This window comes from Saccopteryx leptura, chromosome 5, assembly GCF_036850995.1.
Source record: "Saccopteryx leptura isolate mSacLep1 chromosome 5, mSacLep1_pri_phased_curated, whole genome shotgun sequence".
Lineage (NCBI taxonomy): Eukaryota > Metazoa > Chordata > Mammalia > Chiroptera > Emballonuridae > Saccopteryx > Saccopteryx leptura.
In genome coordinates, this window is record NC_089507.1 from 51,145,119 (window position 1) to 51,171,025 (window position 25,907).

Here is a 25,907-nt window from a genome sequence, read left to right on the forward strand (position 1 = left end):
CACCAGCTTGACTGTGGGCTTGTCAGCTCAAGTGCAGGCTCATCATGTCTTGAGCATGAGCTCACCAGCTTGAGTAATGGGTCACTGTCTTGTACATGGGATTATTGACACGATCGAAAGGTCTCTGGCTTGTGCCCAGGGCTGCTGGTTTGAACCCAAGTTTGTTGGTTTGAGCAGGAGGTCACTGGCTCTACTCGTGCCCTACCCCCTTCCTGTCAAGGTATGTACAAGGAGCAATAAATGAACAACTAAAGTGAAGCAACTATGAGTTTTATTTTTTATTTTTTTTTCTGTATTTTTCTGAAGCTGGAAACGGGGAGAGACAGTCAGACAGACTACCACATGCGCCCGACCGGGATCCACCCGGCACGCCCACCAGGGGGCGACGCTCTGCCCACCAGGGGGCGATGCTCTGCCCCTCCTGGGCGTCGCTCTGCTGCGACCAGAGCCACTCTAGCTCCTGGGGCAGAGGCTGAGGAGCCATCCCCAGCGTCCGGGCCATCTTTGCTCCAGTGGAGCCTCGGCTGCGGGAGGGGAAGAGAGAGACAGAGAGGAAGGAGAGGGGGAGGGGTGGAGAAGCAGATGGGTGCTTCTCCTATGTGCCCTGGCCGGGAATTGAACCCGGGACTTCTGCATGCCAGGCCAATGCTCTACCACTGAGCCAACTGGTCAGGGCCTCAACTATGAGTTTTGATGCTTCTCACCCTCCTCTCTTCCTCAATGGCCAAGAATTTTTAAATTTTGCAACTACTGGCTAGTCAAGGACACTGATCTTTTTTCCGTTAAATTGTCAAATAAAAAAATGACAACTGCTACCACATCACAGTGTGAATGAGTCAGAATTATACCCATTTTATATTAAATCAGTGGTAGTCAACCTGGTCCCTACTGCCCACTAGTGGGCGTTCCGGCTTTAATGGGGGGCGGTAGCAGAGCAACTAAAGTATAAATAAAAAGATAAATTTAACTATAGTAAGTTATTTTATAAAGATTTATTTTGCCAAACTTAGAGAAAATCCGACATAAAGTACTTGATAAGTAATTATTATTATATCTTTAACTTGCTGTAACTCTGCTTTATAAATTTTATAAAGTAAAGTTACTTCTGTACTTTATAAATCACCATTACTGTGGAACCGGTAGGCGGTTAGAAAATATTACTACTAACAGAGATACAAAAGTGGGCGGTAGGTTTAAAAAGGTTGATTATCCCTGTACTAAATGGTGAAAAAATGATGTTTTCTCTCTAAAATCAGGAACAAGACAAAGTTTTCCACTCTCTCAATTCTTTTTTTTTTTTTTTACAGAGACAGAGAGAGAGTCAGAGACAGTTATAGATAGGGAGAGACAGACAGGAATGGAGAGAGATGAGAAGCATCAATCATCAGTTTTTTGTTGCGACACCTAAGTTGTTCATTGATTGCTTTCTCATATGTGCCTTGACCTTGGGCCTTCAGCAGACCAAGTAACACCTTGCTCAAGCCAGCGACCTTGGGTCCAAGCTGGTGATCTTTGCTCAAACCAGATGAGCCTGCGCTCAAAGTGGCGACCTTGGGGTCTTGAACCTGGGTCCTTCGCATCCCAGGCCAATGCTCTATTCACTGTAACACTGCCTGGTCAGGCACTCTCTCTATTCTTATCCAACATAGTACTGAAAGTCTGATCTAAGCAATCAGACAAGAGAACGAAGTAAAAGTATCCATATTGGGAAAGAAGAAGTAAAGGTATCACTTTTTGCAGATGACATAATCTTGTATATAGAAAACCCCAAAGACTCCCTGAAAAACAATAAAAACAGTAAACAAATACATTAAAGTCACAGGATACAAAAATGAATATACAAAAATCTATTGCTTTCCTATAATCCAACAATGCAATGTGAGAAAAGAACTGAAAAAGACAATTCCTTTGAGAACTGCAACAACCCCCCCCCCACCACAAAATACCTAGGAATAAAGTTAATAAAGGATGTAAAGGACCTGTATACCCAAAACTGCTAAACATTATTGAAAAATATTAAAAAAGAAACAATGATTGGAAAAATATTTTATGTTCATGGATCAGAAGAATCAACATAATTAAAGTGGCCATATTATTCAAACCAATATACAAATTTAATGCAATTTCATTAAAATCCCAATGTCATTTTTTTCAAACAATAGAACAAAATATCACCAGAATTGTATGGAACCATAAAAATTCTCAAATAGCAAAATAATCCTGTAGAAAATGATTGAAGAAGGAGGTATCACACTGTGTATCTACAGAGCCACAATAATTAAAACAGCATGGTATTGCCAGAAAAAAAAAAGGCATACAGACCAATGGAACAGAATCGAGAGCACAAGATAAAACCACATAAATATGGACAAATAATCTTTGACAAAAGTGCCTAAAACACACAATGAAGCCAAGAAAGTATCTTCAATAAATGGTCCTGGGAAAATTGGGAAACCACATGCAAAAGAATGAAACTTGACTACACCTTGTCCCCATGCACAAAAATTAATTCAAAATGGATTGAAGACCTAATATAAGACTTGAAACAATAAATTACACAGAAGAAAACGTAAGTACTAACCTTATGGACCTTGGCTGTAGAGAATATTTTATGAATTTGACCCCAAAGGTAAGGGAAGTAAGGCAGAAATAAATGAATGGGATGATATTACACTATAGAGGATTGAGCAAAAAAGATGTGTAAATATACACAATGGAATACTACTCAGCCATAAGAAATGATGACACAGTGCCATTTATGACAACATGGATGCACCTTGAGAACATTATACTAAGTGAAATAAGTAAATTTGAAAATTCTAAGAATTACATGATTTCACACATAGGCGGGATATAAAACTAAGATTCGTGAACATAGATAAAAGTGAAGTGGTTACCATGGGGAGGAGGGTGGGAGAAGGGGAGTAAGAGGGATAAATACATGGATACGGAGATGATTTGACTTTGGGTGATGGGCACACAACATAACTGACAGTTCATGTGCTATAAAAATGTTTACTTGTAACCTATGTACTCTTATGGTTCAATGTAACTTTATTAAATTTAATTTGTGAATAAATAAATAGTTAATATAATAACTGCACTTTTACAGATAAAAAAAGAATTATACCACTTGTCTGATCAGTGAAAAATAGATTTTTTGCTGTGTAGTAGAATTTCAGTAATTAGTTTGTGTGATAGGAGATAAAAAATGTTGAAAACTGCTGCTGTAGGTATATTTTAAGATTTTTCACTCTATTTCCTCTGCTGTATGTTATAGCCTTGTAACTTATTTCATAACTGGCAGTTTTACTTTTTAATTCCATTCCCCATTTCTGCCCATCTCCCCACTGTCTCGAATCTGTCAACTATCAGTTTGTTCTCTGTTTCTTTTTCAATGCTTATTTCTTCCCCAAATATTGTCTGCAATCTACCTGTTCTCTGTAATTGCTGTTTAAATTATAACTTTCATAGAAAGTTGAGTGTGTTCACTGATGAATGTCTGTTTAAGGGATTGAGGAAGGATCCTGGACATAATGTGTGGGAACTCAAATATTTTGGCATGACAGTTTCCTAGATGTAGAATCACAGGGTTAAACAATATGTTTAAATTTTATTTGAAAGCATTATTCCACATTATACATTGTAAGAAATAGTTTTCTCTGGTTCTTCTTCTTTTTTTCTTTTTGAGAGAGTGAGAGAGAGAAAGAGAGACAGGAAGAAAGATAAAAAGCATCAACTCGTGGTTGCTGCACTTTAGTTGTTCATTGTGTCTCATAAGTGCCCTGATGGGGGAGAAGGCTCAAGCCAAGCCAGTGACTCCTTCATCAAGCCAGGGATCTTGGACTCAAGCCAGTGAGCTTGGGCTTCAAACCAGTGACCTGTGGGCTCAGGCCAGTGACCATGGGAATATTTCAATGATCCCACTCTCAAGCTGATGATCTTGTGCTAAAGCAGATGAGCTTGTGCTCAATTCGGCCACCTCATGGTTTCGAACCTGGGTCATCAGTGTCCCAGGTTGCTGCTCTATCCACTACATCACCTAGTCAGGCAGTTTTCTCTGATTCTTCAGTTTGATAAATCATCTCTGGGGAAATAATTAATTGATTTTATTTATATTTGCCTAAGCATTGGTGGTTTCTGCCACGAGTTATAGATAGACCATTTTGACTTCTGTGAATTGTCTGTTCATAGCCTCCATCTATTTTCACAGACTGTCTTTTTGTTTGTAATTTGTAAGCTTTCTTACCATACAGTGGATACCAATTATTTTCCCATATGGGTGTTGCAGGATGGATTTGGGAAAATTAGTTAAGTCTATATAAATAATTTAACATTATTATCACTATGGCACATTATTAGACCTGTTCTATATTTCTTTATTATGTGTCAGTTACCTAGAAGAGTTGTATGGAAAGTTCTGTGGTAAACTTTCCATATAATTTTCCTACCATGAAAGTTTTAACTTATAAAATAAATTCATCCTTAGGCTGGACAATGTTATTGTGAAACTCTGATGATGATTTTCTTGACCTATGAAGACAGGCATGCTTTCCTTACCTGGACTGCTTAGGTCTGGCTGTATATGTTTTAGGAGGGATGTGAGCATCCTTGTGTTGTGAATCTTCTGTTTCCATAAAATTTACATGATTTTTGTATACTTTGCATTATTATTAATTACAGTCATAGTGTGTCTAGATGTAAAAGAACATGATGACTGTATAGTTTTTTTTGTGCCAAAGAACTTAATATTTCCATATTAGCTTTATGAGAGGGATGAGACAATAGGCTTCTGTGGAAAGAGAGGGAATGAGATGTGCTGATCTAGTATGGTTATATGGAATAATAATTATTATTACAAACTGCTTTTGACAAACACATTGAATTATTCATAATGTCTATATGTTGTTAAGTGGTGTTGTGTTCTTTTTTTAGAAGAAGTGTGCATTGATATGTACACACATATTGAGAAGAAATAAAAAATTCAATAAGTTTCTTCAGAGTATGGTTTCTACATTATCACATATAGACACATAATTAGTTACTTGAAAATGGAATTGATCTGAGAAGTTAAATTATGAAAAGTCATTTTATAAAGGAGGCAGGGCCCCTTACACCACACTCAATAATTTTTTTTGATACTGCTTGTGAACTAGAGCAGTAAAGTTCAATATAAACTCATATAGTTTGTTATTTTTAATTTTTTCCAAGTTTTTTTCTCTGGATTTAAATATTTCTAGCTCAAACATGTAGTAAATGACTGGGAATCAAATTTTTATCTGAGAAGCTAAATTATCAAAAGTCATTTTGTCACAGGAAGAAGGGATCCTTACATTATAACTTACTGCTGGAATAAACCAAAGGAGTCCCATCTATGAGGCAGATCAGCTTCAGGCCTCAGAAACAACTACTCCCTTTTTTTCTTCTTTCCTGTTTTAGCAAACTTCTGGCAACAAAACAGACAGAACTTTGTGATTACAAATATAACCGTTGCCACACAGACCAGCAGGAACCCAATCACATCCAAAGAGTGGTACTGGATCCAGGTGAGGTCTAGGGAGGCTGGCCGCAGGTGTTTGGCTCCTTTGTGGCGCATGACAAACTCGATCCAGAAGACGGCTCGATCTAGAGGTTTCATTGGCTGGTCATGGTGAATTCTTGATAATTTCATAGCATTCTCCTTATATCTAAAGGAGAAACACAAAGATATCAACCGTGAAAGATATTTATTTTGCCTAAGCAAGTCAAACCCTTAAAGGGTTTCTGTCAAACAAATGATTGAAAATACATGCTTTAGAATTACAGAAGTAGTAGTATTGTCATTTGGGTCTCAAAAAGTTTGACTTCTAAATCAGAATTTTATGATTTAAAATTATTTTAAACACTGAAGATGGAAGATAAGGTGAAAATGTTAAGTATTTTTAGCAGAGGAAAGGCTAGGTTCCAGCCTATATGGTATATATTGGGTTGTGGAAATGCATATTTAAGATAATGCTCTAGTGGTTTTTAAAGAGGAATTGTGTTATGATGGGAGAAATGCTTCCTCAGAAGCCTCTGTGCTTTTCCTCTTTTATTCATGACTATTTTTAATCCTGTAGCCAAAATATTTTTTTTTGAAACCCATCAGAATACAACACTCACGTGCTCAAAACTTCTATTTGGCTTATCACATTTAGAATAAAAGACAAATCTATTATTTGTCCTATAGAGGCCTTACAAGGATAAACCCTTGGTTACCTCTTCTATCCTTCTGTCTCATACATACTCTGCTGTAATCACAATGATCTTCTAGTTACTCATTTAAGCTGCCACATGTGTTTTCATGTAAGCGCCTTTTACATACTCTGTCCCCATTGTCCTTCTCCTGGAGCAAGTTTTTCCTGCAACACCCCAAGGCTGTTGGAGACCTTGCTCAGTGTTACATCTCAGAGAGCCTCTTGGCCACACAATGATAGCATCCCTAGACATTTCTTTATTTTTTTTTTCTATTTGAGTCCTAAAATTTCTAAAATATTCTTCAATTTATGTATAAAATACATAAAAAAGTGCATATATTATAAGTGATCAGCTCAAAGTTTCAAAATTAGCAAGAAAATGATCATGAAATGAACATACCGATATACTCACTATCCATGGAAGCACCCCATTTCTGCACCATTTTTCTACTTCCTTCTCCAAATTACCTACTCTCCTGACTTTTAATACCATATATTAGTTTTATATACAGTGTGTCCGTAAAGTCATGGTGCACTTTTGACCAGTCACAGGAAAGCAAGAAAAGACGATAGAAATGTGAAATCTGCACCAAACAAAAGGAAAACCCTCCCAGTTTCTGTAGGATGATGTGGCAGAATGTGCACATGCGCAGATGATGATGTAACACCGTGTATATAGCGGTGCAGCCCACGGCCATGCCAGTTGAGATGGGGACGGTACAGAGGAAAGTTCATTGTGTTCTGTGGCTCTCTATATTTGAATCCGTGACCACAGTGCAACGTAAATAATCAGCACATTTATAACGAAGCGCCACCACATAGGAATAACATTACTTGGTGGGATAAGCAGTTGAAGGACCAGCAGTTTGGGGGAGAAACCCCGTTCTTGTAGGCCATCAGTCAGTAATGAGTCTGTAGAGGCTATGGGATAGCTACCTAAGGAGCCCTGAAAAGTCTGTGCGTGAGCCCACATTGAACTGCACTGAATAGGTATGAAACTAGGAGAGTTTTCCTTTTATTTGGTGCAGATTTCACATTTCTATCATCTTTTGTTGCTTTCTTGTGAATGGTCAAAAGTGCACCATGACTTTACAGACACACTGTATTGTAATCTTACAGTATGTATTTATTTATTTTTTTCTTCTTTTATTTTTGTAAAGGTTAACTCCTTTGCTATATAGTATTTCATTTTATGACAATACCACAAATTATTTCTTCATTTAATGACCAATAGACATTTAGATTGTTAAGAATTTTTGGCCATTCCTACTAATGCTAGTATAAACATATTTGTTTATGTCTTTTGGTTTACATATTTATGTGTTTCTGTTGCATATAAACCTAGAAGTTGATTTGATGAGAAGGTGCATATATAATTATGATTTCTTTGTCTATGCTAAATTATTTAGAAATATATTGCTTAATTTTCAAAATTAAAAATATTTTAGTTATCTTTTTAAAAAGTTCTAATTTAATTCTAGTCTAAAAACTTTTAAATACTGCATCTTGATTTATGCTACAGCATATGTGGTCAATTTTATTAATAAATTTATCTGGTCTTGAAAAATGTGTTTTTCTATTGTTTTATATTTGGGGAAGAGAGTACTAAGAGGGTCCAGGAATGAGGTACTTTTATGTAGCTTGTGGAATATATATATATTCTACATATAAATAATATATAGATAGTATATATAATCTATCTATATATAAGTATATATAGTGAGATAAAATAAGATACATTTTAAATGTGTTCTTCAAATTTTCTTGTACCATTTCTTTGTCATCATTATTTTGTCATCTTTTTCTATATTATTGAGAAAGATCTTTAAGATGTCCTATTGTGATTATATATTTCTAAATTTTTCTTTTCCTTTTTGTCTACTTCTACTTTATTACTTTGGTGGATTTGTTAGTAGGTGTTACTAATGAATAATTTGTATTGTTTTGAAAGATTAACATACTTATCATTATGAACTATTTTTTTAATTTTTAGTAGTGCTTCTTGTCTAGATGAATCCAATATTAGTATAGCTATAATATCTTTCTATGGCTACTGTTGAAATAAATTCCTTTCTTTCTTTGTACTTACAAACTTGTATAACGCTATTTAAGCTTGTCTTTTATTTCTTTTAACCCATATAACCTTTATTCAGAGGTCTTATTAATTATCTAGAATTCTATGGAACTGTGACAAAAATGCTGCCATTAAAGGAAAAATAAAGACAAAAATAAATAATGGGACTGATAGGGGAACCCAAAAGTTAGATATTTGAAATCTTACTTTAATAATAGTGGCTTTTGGTTGTAACCAATAGGAGATTATGTAAAGGTTTAAAATACAATATTTTTTTATAAAGACTCAATCACAGGCTTTCCTGTAAGGAGTTAAAGCACCGTAGATAACTAGAAGCTTGGTTTAGAAACCTTAATCTTTTCGTTGTTGGTTAGAATATACAGTGAGTTCTCTTTCAGTAAGTTACCTGAGGCACAAATGGCTCTCAGAAGCACCAAACTCCGGCTGTTCTGGAACAACATCAAGGATACCAGATAGACCTATGCCAGTGTCAGAAGGACATTCAGGGAGGCGCTCCTGCAAGCTGGACTCCCACCTCTCGCACACTGTTATGTGACTAACTGCATCTCAGTAATAAATTACTAACCTTCCCAAGATATATAAACTAGCCAGTCAGCTGAGATTGTTAAGGCAGTTTTTCTGGACTCAAGTCCCCTGCCTTCTCAAGTTGCTAGCAATTTAAATGAAAGACACTCTAATATCTTTTTGGTCTCTGTCTCTCATGATTTGGCTGAAAGGGTGATGGGCAACATACATCTTGACTTGCCCTGTAACAGGACTACATTAAATGAAAGCTTCTGCACAGCAAAAATGAATTCAAAATGGACCAAAGACCTATACATAAATCTGAAACAATAAATTACATAGCAGAAAACTCAGGTACTAAACTTATGGACCTTGGTCATAGAGAACATTTTATGAATTTGACCCCAAAGGCAAGAGAAGTAAAAGAAAAAATAAATGAATGAGATTATACTAAACTAAAAAGCTTCTACACAGCAAAAGAAACCAACAGAAAAAAAAGGAAGCCAACCAAATGGGAGATGATATTCACTAACAACAGTTCTGATAAGGGGTTAGTATCCAAAATATATAAAGAACTCACAAAGCTCTGTAACAAATAACCATCAATCCAATTAAAAAAGGGGGAAAGGACCTGAACAGACGCTTTTCACAAGAAGACTTACAAATAACAGATGGATAAGAAAAAAATGTGTATCTTTGCTAGCTATTAGAGAAATGCAAATCAAAACTACAATGAGATACTACCTCACACTTGTTAGACTGGCTATTGTCAACAAAACAGGAACTAACAATATTGTAGAGTCTGTGAAGAAAAAGGAACACTCATGCACTGCTGGTGGGAGTGAAACTGGTACAGCTATTATGTAAGACAGTATGGTGATTTCTCAAAAAACTAAGAATAGAATTACTGTATGACCCAGAAATCCTTCTACTGGGTATTGAGCCCCCAAAATTGAAAACATTGATATGCAAACACACATGCATCCCCGTGTTCATCGCAGCATTATTCACAATGACCAAGACATGGAAACAACCAAAGTGTCCTTCGATAGAGAAATGGATAAAGAAGATGTGTTATAGATATTCAATAGAATACTACTCCACCATAAGAAATAATAACATATTGCCGTTTATGACAATATTGATGGACCTTGAGAACATTATACTGAGTGAAATAACTAAATCAGAAAAGGCTAAGAACAATATGATTTTATACATAGGTGGGATAGAAAACTGAGACTCATAAACATAGATAAAAGTAAAGTGGTTACCAGGGAGATGAGGTGGGGATGGGAAGAGGGACAAATACACAGTGATGGAAAATGATTTGACTTTGGGTGATAGGCACACAATGCAATCAACAGTTCAAATGCTATAAAATTTGTTACCTGAAATCTATGTACTCTTGATCAATGTCACACCATTAATTTAATTTCTAAATACAGTTAAAAAAAATAAGTATTCTTTCTTCCTAGACCACTATTGTGTAAAGAGCACTGAACCCCAAGCATGAATTATTTCAGTGTTAACTCAACTTGAAATTAATACCTAATCTCATGAACTATTTATGTAGAAATATTTTTAGTATTCTAATAAGATTCTCACTTTTTGTTTTAACTCTTTTGTTAAAACCAAAAAATTAATTGGGTTGTGCAAAAGGAATATATTTATGAAGACAGCTAACCCAATTAAAAATTGGAAAAGCGCCCTGGCCGGTTGGCTCAGCGGTAGAGCGTCGGCCTGGCATGCGGGGGACCCAGGTTCGATTCCCGGCCAGGGCACATAGGAGAAGCGCCCATTTGCTTCTCCACCCCCACCCCCTCCTTCCCTCCTTCCTCTCTGTTTCTCTCTTCCCCTCCCGCAGCCAAGGCTCCATTGGAGCAAAGATGGCCCGGGCGCTGGGGATGGCTCCTTGGCCTCTGCCCCAGGTGCTAGAATGGCTCTGGTCGCGGCAAAGCGACGCCCCGGAGGGGCAGAGCGTCGCCCCTGGTGGGCGTGCCGGGTGGATCCCGGTCGGGCGCATGCGGGAGTCTGTCTGACTGTCTCTCCCCGTTTCCAGCTTCAGAAATTAAAAAAAAAAAAAAAAATTGGAAAAGCATTAAAAAAGACATTTCTCCAAGTAAAATAGATAAATGGCCAATAAGCACAAGGAACGCTGCTCAACCTTTTTGTCTTTAAGGGAAAAACTAATGAAGACCACAAAGAGTGACGAATTCACACCTGTTAGGATGGCCTTAATAAAAACAAGAACAACAAAACACTGATGATTCTTCTTATCCATGAACACAGTCCATGCTTATTTGTATTTTCTTCAATTTCTTTCTTAATTGTCTTATAATTTTACAAATACAGATCTTTTCCATCCTTTGTTAACTTTATTCCTAGGTATTTTATTTGTATTGATGCAGTTGTGAATAGGATTGTTTTCTTAATGTATCTTTCTGATAGTGCATTATTGGTGTATAAAAATGCAACTGATTTCTAGATATTTGTTTTATATTCTGCTACTTTACTAAACTTGTTTATCAGTTCTAGTAGTTGTTTTGGTAGAATGTTTAGGGTTTTCTGTATGCAGTGTCATATCATCTTCAAATATTGACATTTAATTCTTCCTAATTTGGATACCTTTTATTTTTTCTTCTTGCCTGATTACTTTAAATAAGACTTCTAGTACTATTTTGAATAAGAGTGGTGAAAGCAGATATCTCTGTCTTGTTCCTGATATTAAGGGAAACACTTTTAGTTTTGCCCACTGAGTATGATATTGTCTCTGGACTTGTCATATATGGCCTTTATTATGTTGAGAAATGTTCTCTCTATTTCCACGTTGCTGAGATTTTTTATCATAAATGAGTGCTGAATTTTATCAAATTCTTTTTCTGCATCTATAATTCTGATCATGTGATTTTATCTTTCACTTTTTTTGTGTGACAGAGACAGAGACAGGGAGACAGAGAGAGGGACAGAGAGGTACAGACGGACAGAAAGGGAGAGATGAGAAGCATCAATTCTTTTTTTTTTTTTTTTGTATTTTTCTGAAGCTGGAAACGGGAAGAGACAGTCAGACAGACTCCCGCATGCGCCCGACCGGGATCCACCCGGCACGCCCACCAGGGGCGACGCTCTGCCCACCAGGGGGCGATGCTCTGCCCCTCCGGAGCATCGCTCTGCTGCGACCAGAGCCACTCTAGCGCCTGGGGCAGAGGCCAAGGAGCCATCCCCAGCGCCCGGGCAATCTTTGCTCCAATGGAGCCTTGGCTGGGGTAGGGGAAGAGAGAAATAGAGAGGAAGGAGGGGGGCGTGGAGAAGCAAATGGGCGCTTCTCCTGTGTGCCCTGGCTGGGAATGGAACCCGGGTCCCCCGCACGCCAGGCCGACGCTCTACCGCTGAGCCAACCGGCCAGGGCCAGCATCAATTCTTTGTTGTGGCTCTTTGTTGCAGCTCCTTAGTTGTTCATTGATTGCTTTCTCATATGTGCCTTGACCGGGGGGCTACAGCAGAAGAAATGACTCATTGCTCAAACCAGCAATCTTGGGCTCATGCCAGCTACGTTGGGCTTCAAGCCAGTGACTTTTGGGCTCAAGCCAGTGATCAGGGGATCATGTTTATGATCCTACACTCAAACCAGAGACCCTGCTTTCAAGCTGGTGAGCCTGCGCTCAAGCCAATGAACCTGCGCTCAAGCCAGATGAACTCATGCTCAAACTTGCGACCTTGGGGTTTCGAACCAGGGTCCTTTGCATCCCAGTTTGACTCTCTATCCACTACACCACCACCTGGTCAAGCATCCTTCATTTTGTTTATGTGTTGTATCACATTTATTGATGTATGGATATTGTACCAACCTTGCATCCCAAGAATAAACCCTACTTGATTATCGTGTATGATCTTTTTAATGTATAATTAGATCCAGTTTCCTAATATTTTGTTGAGGATTTTAGCATCTAAGTTTCTCAGGGATATTGGCCTCTAATTTTCTTTCTTTGTAATGTTCTTATATGGTTTTGGAATTAGGATAATGCTGGCCTTGTAAAATGAGCTTGGAAGACTTCCCTCCTCTTGAATTTTTTAGGAATAGTTTGACAAGGTTAGGTGTTCGTTCTTCTTTGAATGTTTGGTAGAATTCATCAGTAAAGCCATCCAGTCTGGGACTTTTGTTTGTTGGGAGTTTTTGATTACTCTTTCAATTTTATTAGTTGTAATTGGTCTATTCAGATTTTCTAATTGTTCCTGACTCAGTTTTGGAAGAATGTATGTTCCTAGAAAATTATCTATTTTGTCCATATTGTCCAATTTGTTAACATATTGTTGTTTTGTATTATTTTCCTACAATCCCTTATATTTCTGTGGAGTCAGTTATTACTGTTCCTTTTTAATTTCTAATTTTACTTGGGTTCTCTCTTTTTTTTTGATGAGTCTGGTTAGAAGTTTAGATTATTAAAATGTTCATCTTATCCAAATAAACATATAGATTCAAAAGAATTCTTATTAAGGTACCAATGGCATATTTCACAGAACTAGAACAAATAGAGCAAAATTTTTGATGGAACAAACAATGACCCTGAACAGCCTCAGCAATCTTAAGATAGAAGAACAAAATTGGGGGATATACACCACCTGATATCAAGTTATACAAGGCCAGAGTAACCGTAACAGCATGGTACTGGCATAAAAATAGACATATAGATCAATGAAAGAGAATAAAACTAAAAAATAAACACATCTTTGTGTTCAGTTACTATTTGACAAAGAAGACAAAAACACACAATGAGGTAAAGATATTCTATTCTATAAAATGGAAAAATTAGACAAGTGCTCTCAAAAAAAATAAAACTAGGTCACCTTCTCACACCATACACAAGAATAAACTCAAAATGAATTAAAGCCTTAAATGTAAGACTTAAAACCATGGAAATCCTAGAAGAAAATGTAAACAGTAATATATCCAGAATTTCTCATAGCAATATATTTTTGATATGTCTCTTCAGGCAAAGTAAACAAAATAAAAATTAAAAATTGGACTACATTACACTAAAAAATTTTTGCATAACAAGGAAATCATCAACAAAATGAAAAGACAACTCACTGAATGGAAGAATATATTTGGAGTGACGTCACGGAAATGGCGCCGTGAGCAGCGCGTCCGACAGATCTCCCCAAAATCACAACAAATTTATCAACTAGAAACAGGAAAATTTATCTTCGGAGCAAACTGAAAGCAATAGGACTGTTATCACTCGAATCTGAAAGACGAGGGTGTGGAGGAAGCTACCCCAGGGACGTTCACTCAAGCCGCGAGAAGGTGCGCCTGGGGTAAGTCATCCCGCACTCGGAAGCCGCCGCTGCCGCCGCCGCTGCCGCCGCCAGCCCGGGTCGGTTGCAGAACGAGCGGCGAGCAGCTGCTGGCGCGCTCCCGGTCTGGTTGCAGACCGAGCATTGCAGACCGAGCACCGCTAACGTTCCCAGCGGCCCGCGCACGGGAAGCGGGAGAGACCCCAGGGCGGTATTCCCTACTTGGGAGATTCTCTCCGCGGGCGGGGCACCTCACCCAGCCATTCAAGCTAACAATCAAGCGTTGGGGGAGGGGCGCGCGCAGGCACCCTGAAATACCTTCGGGAGCACAGCTGCGACCCAATTACTAAAATTAACTTAACCCGTGAAATCTGCGCACCCTCGGTTCTAATTGATAAGATCTCTCTCAGTTCACCGACCCAAGACAAGAGGCTTGATATTTTTTGGTGCCTCTCGCTAAAGGGGCGGGGGCAACTTCTGATTGATAGAGCCTCCATATTCAGGGATAAATGCTAACAAGAAGGACTTGGCAGATAATAAGATCTATAGCACACTAGTCGCAAGCAGAGGCTAGTGCCTCTTCTTACCGGCCAAAACAGGCTACAAAGTGTGGAAAGCCTGGGTTGAGAGGTCCAACGGAATGCTAGGCGCTGAACAATCACCTTGACAACAATTGACTCCCACCCCCGCCTGATTACACTGGAGGCCCTGGCTGTCAGAGCCCTTCCCAGAGCCTTGCACTGAGTGGGGATAGAGTGGGGATTTCCCAGCTCTTTGAGCCTCTTACTCCCCAGACAGAAGCAGTGGCAGCCTTGTGGCTGGATCGCCAGGCTGCTGGTTCGGGAAGGGGGGACTGAGAGAGAGAATCCACGAAGGCGAACTCTCTCGTCGGTAGACCCTGCAGACGCCGGCAGGCCTTGACTACCAGCAAGACTAAAGCCAATTGTGTGGCATTGCCGTAGAACCCCATCAATTGCAAGTCCCTGCCTGGGTGTGGCGCAGGGGCAGGGCCTGGGGTGCAGAGTCGCCGACCGGAAAGAGGGAGAGAGGAGAAGGAGGAAGAGGTTGACATCTCAAAATCAGGAAAAATCCACAGACTTTGCAGCTTGTTCCACTGTTTGTTCTTTTTTGTTTTTTTTTTTTCTTTTTTGTTGTTGTTGTTTGCTCCTTCTATCTTATTGCCTTTATTTCCTCCACCTCAGTCCTTCTATTCTCTGCCCATCTTATGCTTCCCTTTTCTTGAACTACACTACCCATAAGTGTTACATTTTATTTCTCTTCTTCATCCTCACCCTCCTTTGGGGTTATACTCCAGGACACTTAATTCTCACTCTCTCCTCTTTTGTTTTTTTTTGCCTTATTTTGTTTTTTTCTCTTCCTTTTTTATTTCTTCCTTCGTTTTTCTCTTTTTCTTATTTTTTCCTTTCTATTCGTTTTTTCTTTTCTCGTTTTACTTTCCTCCCATTTAATCCTCAATCACGAACAAATTAGTTAATTTGGGACTCAAGGTTTTTTTTGGCTTTGTTTTTCTTTTTCGGTTTTGTTTTTGTTTTTTTCTGGTTGGTTTGTTTTTGTGGCATTTTGGGTCCTCCCAACCCAAGGTCTCCATTGTATTTGGTCTTTGCTCCACTTAATACAACATATTTTTACTTATTATTTTTATTTTTTCTTCTTGATTATTCCTTTTTTTGTCCTTTTTTCTGGTTCCCTCTTGTCCCTCTCATTATATCTCTTGGTTGACCGTCACCCGCAGGCAGATCAACTTATGCTTGTCTAAGATTTTCTTTTTTTTTTTTTTTCTTTTTTTTATTTTTATTTTTTATTTTTTTTTTATTTTTTTGCCCCCTTGAACTCTACACCGCAAACCAGGCCCTCCATTATAGGCACGATATTTCCCTGAGGAGGGGAGAGGAGGGAAGGAGAACAAAGAAAAAAAAAGGGGGAAATAATAAATTATTACTGCTTTTTTTTTGTGGGGTGTTTTACCCTTTGTTTTTTGGTTTTTTTTTTGTTTTTGTTTTTTTTGTTTTTTTGTTTTTTTGTTTTTTTGTTTTTTTTGTTTTTTACTTTTTACTCTTTATTAATTCTAATTAGTGCTATCAACAAGACCACCCTCAGATGCCAATAAGAAAGAGGAAATCGAATATTATGGATACAAAAGAAAGAGAGGTAACACAAATAGATGTGGAAAAATCTATGGAGAAAAGACTTAACATATTGGAAGCCTTGGAGCTAAATGACAGAGAATTTAAAATAGAAATCTTAAAAATACTCAGAGATATACAAGAAAACACGGAAAGGCAATATAGGGAGATCAGAAAACAACTCAATGAACACAAAGAATATATTACCAAGGAAATTGAAACTATAAAAACAAATCAAACAGAAATGAAAAACTCAATTCACGAGCTTAAAAACGAGGTAACAAGCTTAGCTAGCAGAACAACCCAGATTGAAGATAGAATTAGTGAAATAGAAGACAAACAACTTGAGGCACAACAGAGAGAAGAAGAAAGAGACTCAAAAATAATAAAAAACGAGAAAGCCCTACAGGAATTATCTGACTCCATCAGAAAGAATAACATAAGAATAATAGGTATATCAGAGGGAGAAGAGAAAGAAAATGGAATGGAGAATATACTCAAACAAATAATAGACGAGAACTTCCCAAGCCTGTGGAAAGAACTAAAGCCTCAAATTCAAGAAGCAAACAGAACACCGAGTTTTCTTAACCCCAACAAACCCACTCCAAGGCACATCATAATAAAGATGACACAAACCAATGACAAAGAAAAAATTCTCAAGGCAGCCAGGGAAAAGAAGAGTACAACATATAAAGGAAGGCCTATTAGATTATCATCAGATTTCTCAGCAGAAACTCTACAAGCTAGAAGAGAGTGGACCCCAATATTTAAAGCCCTGAAAGAGAGGAACTTTCAGCCAAGAATACTATACCCATCAAAGCTATCCTTCAAGTATGAAGGAGATATAAAAACATTCACAAATACAGAAAAGATGAGAGAATTTATCACGAGAAAGCCCCCACTCCAGGAAATACTAAAGGGGGTTTTCCAACCGGATTCAAAGAACAAAAGAAAACAACACCACAAGTAACAGCTCCACCAAGAACACAATAAAACCAAACTTAAACTGTGACAACAAAGGAAAAAAAAGGGGGGAGAGAATGGAGATTAACAGTAGCAAAGGACGATGAAGTGCAGAAATACTTATAAGATAGGGTACTACAATGAATATGGTAGGTACCCTTTTCATTACTTAATGGTAACCACCCTAGAAAAAACCACCACAAAAACACATGACTTAAAAAAGGTAGCAACAGAGGAAAGAAGTATGGAACACAAACAAACAGAAACAAATGATAGAAAAACAAAAGAGAAGAATCAAACTAGATACAAAACTAACAGAAAGCAATTTATAAAATGGCAGTAGGGAACCCACAAGTGTCAATAATTACACTAAATGTAAATGGATTAAACTTACCAATAAAAAGACACAGAGTAGCAGAATGGATTAAAAAAGAAAATCCAACTATATGCTGCCTACAAGAAACACATCTAAGCAACAAGGATAAATACAAATTCAAAGTGAAAGGCTGGAAAACAATACTCCAAGCAAACAACATCCAAAAAAAAGCAGGTGTAGCAATACTCATATCTGATAATGCTGACTACAAGACAGAAAAAGTACTCAAAGACAAAAATGGTCACTTCATAATGATTAAGGGGACACTGAATCAAGAAGACATAACAATCCTTAATATATATGCACCAAACCAAGGAGCACCAAAATATATAAGACAGCTACTTATTGACCTTAAAACAAAAACTAACAAAAATACAATCATACTTGGAGACCTCAATACTCCGCTGACGGCTCTAGATCGGTCATCCAAACAGAGAATCAATAAAGATATAGTGGCCTTGAACGAAATACTAGAACACCTGGATATGATAGACATCTACAGGACACTTCATCCCAAAGCGACAGAGTATACATTTTTCTCTAGTGTACATGGAACATTCTCAAGAATTGACCATATGTTGGGCCACAAAGACAATATCAGCAAATTTAGAAAAATTGAAATTGTACCAAGCATATTTTCTGATCATAAAGCCTTGAAACTAGAATTCAACTGTAAAAAAGAGGGGGAAAAACCCACAAAAATGTGGAAACTAAACAACATACTTCTAAAAAATGAATGGGTCAAAGAAGAAATAAGCGCAGAGATCAAAAGATACATACAGACAAATGAAAATGAAAATACGACATATCAGAATCTCTGGGATGCAGCAAAAGCAGTAATAAGAGGAAAGTTCATATCACTTCAGGCCTATATGAACAAACAAGAGAGAGCCGAAATAAACCACTTAACTTCACACCTTAAGGAACTAGAAAAAGAAGAACAAAGACAACCCAAAACCAGCCGAAGAAAGGAGATAATAAAAATCAGAGCAGAAATAAATGAAATAGAGAACAGAAAAACTATAGAAAAAATCAATAAAACAAGGAGCTGGTTCTTTGAAAAGATCAACAAAATTGACAAACCCTTAGCAAGACTCACCAAAGAAAAAAGGCACAGGACTCAAATAAATAAAATCCAAAATGAAAGAGGAGAGATCACCACAGACATCATAGATATACAAAGAATTATTGTAGAATACTATGAAAAATTATATGCCACCAAATACAACAATCTAGAAGAAATGGATAAATTCCTAGAACAATACAACCTTCCTAGACTGAGTCATGAAGAAGCAGAAAGCCTAAACAGACCAATCAGCAGGGAGGAAATAGAAAAAACTATTAAAAACCTCCCCAAAAATAAAAGTCCAGGCCCAGACGGTTATACTAGTGAATTCTATCAAACATTCAAAGAAGACTTGGTTCCTATTCTACTCAAAGTCTTCCAAAAAATTGAAGAAGAAGCAATACTTCCAAACACATTTTATGAGGCCAACATAACCCTCATACCAAAACCTGGCAAGGATGGAACAAAGAAAGAAAACTACAGACCAATATCTCTAATGAATACAGATGCTAAAATTCTAAACAAAATACTGGCAAACCGAATACAACAACATATTAAAAAAATAATACATCATGATCAAGTGGGATTCATCCCAGAATCTCAAGGATGGTTCAACATACGCAAAACGGTTAACGTAATACACCATATCAACAAAACAAAGAACAAAAACCACATGATCTTATCAATAGATGCAGAAAAGGCTTTTGATAAAATACAACACAATTTTATGTTTAAGACTCTCAACAAAATGGGTATAGAAGGAAAATATCTCAACATGATAAAGGCCATATATGATAAACCATCAGCCAACATCATTTTAAACGGCAAAAAACTGAGGACTTTCTACCTTAAATCAGGAACAAGACAGGGTTGTCCACTCTCTCCACTCTTATTTAACGTGGTGCTAGAAGTTCTGGCCAGAGCAATCAGACAAGACAAAGAAATAAAAGGCATCCATATTGGAAAAGAAGAAGTAAAGGTATCACTTTTTGCTGATGATATGATCCTATACATCGAAAACCCGAAGGACTCCACAAAAAGATTATTAGAAACAATAAACCAATACAGTAAGGTCGCAGGATACAAAATTAACATACAGAAGTCCATAGCCTTTCTCTATGCCAACAATGAAATATTAGAAAACGAACTCAAAAAAATAATCCCCTTCACGATTGCAACAAAAAAAATAAAATACCTAGGAATAAACATAACAAAAAATGTAAAGGACCTATATAATGAAAATTACAAAGCATTGTTAAGGGAAATCGAAAAAGATACAATGAGATGGATAAATATTCCTTGTTCTTGGATAGGAAGAATAAATATAATCAAAATGGCCATATTACCCAAAGCAATATACAAATTTAATGCAATTCCCATCAAAATCCCTATGAGATTTTTTAAAGAAATGGAACAAAAAATCATCAGATTTATATGGAACTATAAAAAACCCCGAATAGCCAAAACAATCCTAAGGAAAAAGAATGAAGCTGGGGGCATTACAATACCTGACTTTAAACTATATTATAGGGCCACAATAATCAAAACAGCATGGTATTGGCAGAAAAATAGACACTCAGACCAATGGAACAGAATAGAAAGCCCAGAAATAAAACCACATATATATGGTCAAATAATCTTTGATAAAGGGGCCAACAACACACAATGGAGAAAAGAAAGCCTCTTCAACAAATGGTGTTGGGAAAACTGGAAAGCCACATGCAAAAGAATGAAACTCGACTACAGCCTGTCCCCGTGTACTAAAATTAATTCAAAATGGATCAAAGACCTAAATATAAGACCTGAAACAATAAAGTACATAGAAGAAGACATAGGTACTAAACTCATGGACCTGGGTTTTAAAGAACATTTTATGAACTTGACTCCAATGGCAAGAGAAGTGAAGGCAAAGATAAATGAATGGGACTACATCAGAATTAAAAGTTTTTGCTCAGCAAGAGAAACTGATATCAAAATAAACAGACAGCCAACTAAATGGGAAATGATATTTTCAAACAACAGCTCAGATAAGGGCCTAATTTCCAAAATTTACAAAGAACTCATAAAACTCAACAACAAACAAACAAACAATCCAATAAAAAAATGGGAAGAAGACATGAATAGACACTTCTCCCAGGAAGAGATACAAATGGCCAACAGATATATGAAAAAATGCTCAGCTTCATTAGTTATTAGGGAAATGCAAATCAAAACTACAATGAGATACCACCTCACCCCTGTTAGATTAGCTATGATCAACAAGACGGGTAATAGCAAATGTTGGAGAGGCTGTGGAGAAAAAGGAACCCTCATTCACTGTTGGTGGGACTGTAAAGTAGTACAACCATTATGGAGGAAAGTATGGTGGTTCCTCAAAAAACTGCAAATAGAACTACCTTATGACCCAGCAATCCCTCTACTGGGTATATACCCCAAAACCTCAGAAACATTGATACGTGAAGACACATGTAGCCCCATGTTCATTGCAGCACTGTTCACAGTGGCCAAGACATGGAAACAACCAAAAAGCCCTTCAATAGAAGACTGGATAAAGAAGATGTGGCACATATACACTATGGAATACTACTCAGCCATAAGAAACGATGACATCAGATCATTTACAGCAAAATGGTGGGATCTTGATAACATTATAAGGAGTGAAATAAGTAAATCAGAAAAAAACAAGAACTACATGATTCCATACATTGGTGGAACATAAAAATGAGACTAAGAGACATGGACAAGAGTGTGGTGGTTACCAGGGGTGGGGGGAGGGGGGACATGGGGAGGGTTGGGGGGAGGGGGAGGGGCACAGAGAACTAGATGGAGGGTGGCGAAGGACAATCTGACTTTGGGCGAGGGGTATGCAACATAGTTTAATGACAAGATAACCTGGACATGTGTTCTTTGAATATATGTACCCTGATTTATTAATGTCATCCCATTACCATTAATAAAAATTTATTTAAAAAAAAAAAAAAAAAAAAAAAAAGAATATATTTGCCAATGATAGATATGATGCATCAATAGTTATACTTTATAAAAAACTTGTATAACTCAACACCAAAAAAAAGAAACCAGCAATACATTTAAAATATGAAAAAAGAACCTGAATAGACACCTCCAAAGAGGACATTCAGATGGCTAATAGACATATGGAAAGATGCTGAACCTCACTAATCATGAGAGAAATGCATATTAAAGCCAGAATGAAATATCAATGGCTATCATCAATAAATCAACAAACAACAAATGTTGCTGAGAATTTGGAGAAAAGGGAACCCTCTTCACTATAGATGGCAATCTAGATTGGCCACTGTGGAAAACAGTATGGAGTTTCCTCAAAAATTTAAAAATGGAACTACTATATGACCCAGGAATTCAATTTCTGAGAATATATATGAAGAAACCTGAAACACTAATTCAAAATTATATATGCATTCTTATGTTTACTGCAGTGTTATTTTATAATAACCAAGATTTGAAAGTAGTCCACATGTCCACCAATAGATGAGTGGGTAAAAAAGCTGCGATATATTTACATAATAGAATACTACTCAGCCATAAAAGAGAAGGAAATCTTACCTTTTGTGACAACATCAATGAACCTTCAGAGTATTTCCTAAATGAAATAAACCAGTTAAGCCCTGGCTGGTTACCTCAGTGGTAGAGCATTGGCCTGGTGTGTGGAAGTCCCAGGTTTGATTCCCGGCCAGGGCACATAGGAGAAGTGACCATCTGCTTTGCCACTCCCCCTAATCCCCTCCCGCAGGCATGACTTGAATGGTTCAAGCAAGTTGGCCCTGGGTAAGGAGAATGGTTCCATGGCCTCATCTCAGGCACTAAAATAGCTCAGTTGCTGAGCAATAGAGCAGCTGCCCCAGATGAGCAGAGCATCGCCTGGTAGGGGGTTTGCCAGATGGGTCCTGGGCAGGGCACATGCAGGAGTCTGTCTCTGCCTTCCCACCTCTCACTTAATAAAAATAAACAAATAAAGAAAGAAAGAAGAAGAAATAAGCCAGTTAGAGAAAAAAAGTACCATATAATTTCACTTATATGTGAAATCTAATGAACAAAACAAACAAAAACCCCAAAATAGAAACAGACTCATAGATACAGAGAACAGACTGATAGTTGTTAGATTGGAGGGCTATTGGGGAGCTGGATAAAAGAGTATGGTAATTACCAGAAGGAAAGGTGGATAGAGGGAGGTAGAAGTGTGTAATGGGGCAATAAAATTGTGATGGAAGAGACTTGACTTGGGGTGGTGAACACATTATACAACATAGAGATGATGTATCATAGAATTTTGCATCTAAAACATATAATTTTATTAACCAATGGCACCCCATAAATTCAATAATTTTTTTTAAAAACACTGATTTTAGTAAGCATTCACAATGATGTAGAGAATTGGAATTCTCATACACAGCTACACAGCTTATGGGAGTATCAAATGGCACAATCTCTTTGGACATCTGTTTAGCAGTTTGTCATATAGTTATATGACCCAGATTCACTTACAGATATCTACCAAAAAATAAATAAAAACAGTTATTCACATAAAAATGTAGTATAGTATTCATAATAGCCAAATGTAGATGCAACCAAAATGCCCTTGAACTGATAAATGGATAAATAAAACATGCTATATTCATACAATAAAATATTATTCAGCAGTGCAAAGCTACAACAAGGAAGAAACTAAAAAACATATCGCTACATGAAAGAGGGCAGTTGCAAAAGACCATATATTGTATGATTCCATTTATATGAAATGTCAAGAAGAGCTAATTGATAGTGACAGAAAGTTGATTAATGGTTGCTTGAGTGGTAGGGGTAGGCAGGTGGACGGTGTGAGAAGTGACTTTTAAGGCTTAAGACCTTCTGTTTTAAGGGAACAAAAATGTCCTAAATTTGTACTATGGTGATGGTATCACAGCTCTGTAAGCAAACTACATGTATTTGAATTTTATTCGTTAAACTGTTGATTTTTTTGGTATATAAATTAAGTTTTATTACAAAATCTGTTAAGATAGTGAAAATAATCAATTTTTGAGCAAAAAGAGATTAACAATGTCAGATATTATACATAGTAAGTTTATATAATTTATATTAGTTATTCTAGTTCATCATCTTTCCTCCTATAATTCTATTATATATCCATATATATATATTTATTTTTTTCTTTCTTCTTTTCCAAGTGAGAGAAGAGGAGACAGAGAGACAGACACCCACATGTGCCTTGACCGGCATCCACCTGGCAACACCAGTCAGGGGTGAGGCTCTGCCCATCTGGGGCCATGCTTGCAACTGAGCTGTTTTATCACCTGAGGCTGAGGCTCCATGGAGCCATCCTCGGTGTCCAGGGCCAATATTCTCAAACCAACTGAGCCATGGCTGTGGAAGAGGAAGAGTGGGAGACAGAGAGAAAGGGAAGAAGCAGATGGTCGCCCCTCCTGTGTGCCTTGGCCGGGAATCAAACCCGGGACATCCTCATGGTGGGCGGACACTCTACTGCTGAGCCAACTGGCCAGAGCCATGGTTCTATTATATTTTTAAAATGTGTCCTTTTCTAATTACCCACATTAACTTTACACTTATTTTGTGTAGAAAATTTTTGCACTATTTAGTTACCTATTAAATTAATGATGTTTAAGCGTAAGTTTGTAATAAATGTCTGATTGAAAAAAAGTAGATTTAAGATGGGTTAAATCATGTTAATACTGTCAAAATTAGCCTCTTAAAAATGAGATGAAACTCGCCTGGCCTGTGGTAGTGCAGTGGAAGAGTGTGCACCTGGAATACTGAGGTTGATGGTTTGAAACCCTGGGCTTGCCCAGTCAAGGTACATATGACAAACGATCAATGAACAACTAAAAAGAAGGAACTATGAATTGATACTTCTCGCTGCCAACCCCCCCCCCCCATAAAAGAAATAGATAAAATCTTTAAAAAAATGTGATGAAACTCATAGGCACTATTGAGAAAAAAACCTATTTATAAACAGTATCTATTAAGAACTATGTGGTACTTACGAAGGGTCATTAATGACTGTCTCCAATGCATTGAGCAATTTTGTACTTGAAAGAGTGTCTAAATCCAATCTGATAGCTGCTCCCTTAGTCTTCATGTGAACGATGTTATCAGGTTGATCCGCAAACAAGGGAATGCCCACCATAGGGATCCCATGGTAGATCGCCTCATAGATGCCATTGGTTCCCCCATGAGTGATAAAGGCTTTGGTTTTTGGATGACCTGGGATTGGGTGAGTTTTAGAGAATTATGATTTATAAGTCTTGGAATGAAAGGAGAATTGGATGATAAGGATACTGACAAAGACAATGTATTTAGTAAAAAACAATATACACTTCAAACTATATTAAAATATCTTTCTGAACTCAAAAGAAGAGGCACTTAAGTCTGCTGGAGAGATAGGAAAAGCTTACATGGAAGATTTCACGTCTCTTTTGACCTCAAAATAAATACATGTTGCCATTGAGTAAATCAAAGAGAATATTCAGGATAAAGTAAAAGTATAAGCAAGAAAAGAAGTAGTGGGACATGTTAGAATATATTTTCAATAAAATGGTAAAATCACTGGGTCTAATTATGTAGGGTTTCAAGGCAGGAGACAATGTAATGGCAGTGCCCTAGAACTTGGAGGAAGGAAAAGCTACACATTATCATGAACTATGCTATTACTTTGTAAAAAGGCTTTGAATTTTTTTTCCCAGTGAAAAATAAAGAGTCACTGGTAATAAAAGATAAGCTTATATTTTTCATGGGAATCTGCACACTCTTAATGTTAACCTTACAGTGACTTAACAGTTTTGCATAAAGAAGAGAATTAGGAGACAGAATAATAATTGAGAAAATGTTGAGATGTTTTTGTGAGAGGTAATCACATGTAAAATAAAGATATTTTGTTTGTTGCCATAAGGAATATGATTGTAAAATAAGATGCCAACTGTGGTATCTTATCCTTTTCCCCTAGGACTGGGAAGTATATAAGAAACTTAATTTTTATTATTGAGATTTTCAATGAGAAATGTTCAATAAATACTTTTCTAGTGGCCTGTTTATCACTCCAGTAGAATTGATTGTTACTTTAGTAGTGTCTTCCAGAGTCTTACCAAGGAGGTCATTCTGGGGGATCCATTTATAGAGCCGAGTATTGGGCCCTAAGGTATCTGGTTTTTTGCCTTCATATCTCCATATAACCTGGTAGGGTAAGAAAGTAACATCTTCC

At 37.2% G+C, this 25,907-nt stretch overlaps 1 protein-coding gene across 2 annotated transcripts in view; it reads right to left on the reverse strand.

The window, feature by feature from the left end:
* Nucleotides 1-1,285: 1,285 nt before the first annotated feature.
* LOC136406162 (UDP-glucuronosyltransferase 2B31-like) overlaps nucleotides 1,286-25,907 on the reverse strand; it is a 37,942-nt gene continuing 13,320 nt past the window's right edge. Inside the window, exons 4-6 of one of the 2 annotated variants that reach the window (XM_066386020.1) lie at nucleotides 25,792-25,879; nucleotides 24,694-24,913; nucleotides 1,286-5,687 (exon numbers count right to left, since the gene is read on the reverse strand). In XM_066386020.1, the coding sequence (XP_066242117.1) occupies nucleotides 5,408-5,687; nucleotides 24,694-24,913; nucleotides 25,792-25,879 (588 nt within the window). In that variant the 3' untranslated portion in view covers nucleotides 1,286-5,407. The remainder of the gene's footprint in view (nucleotides 5,688-24,693; nucleotides 24,914-25,791; nucleotides 25,880-25,907) is intronic. The other variant, XM_066386021.1, reaches the window with a different exon arrangement.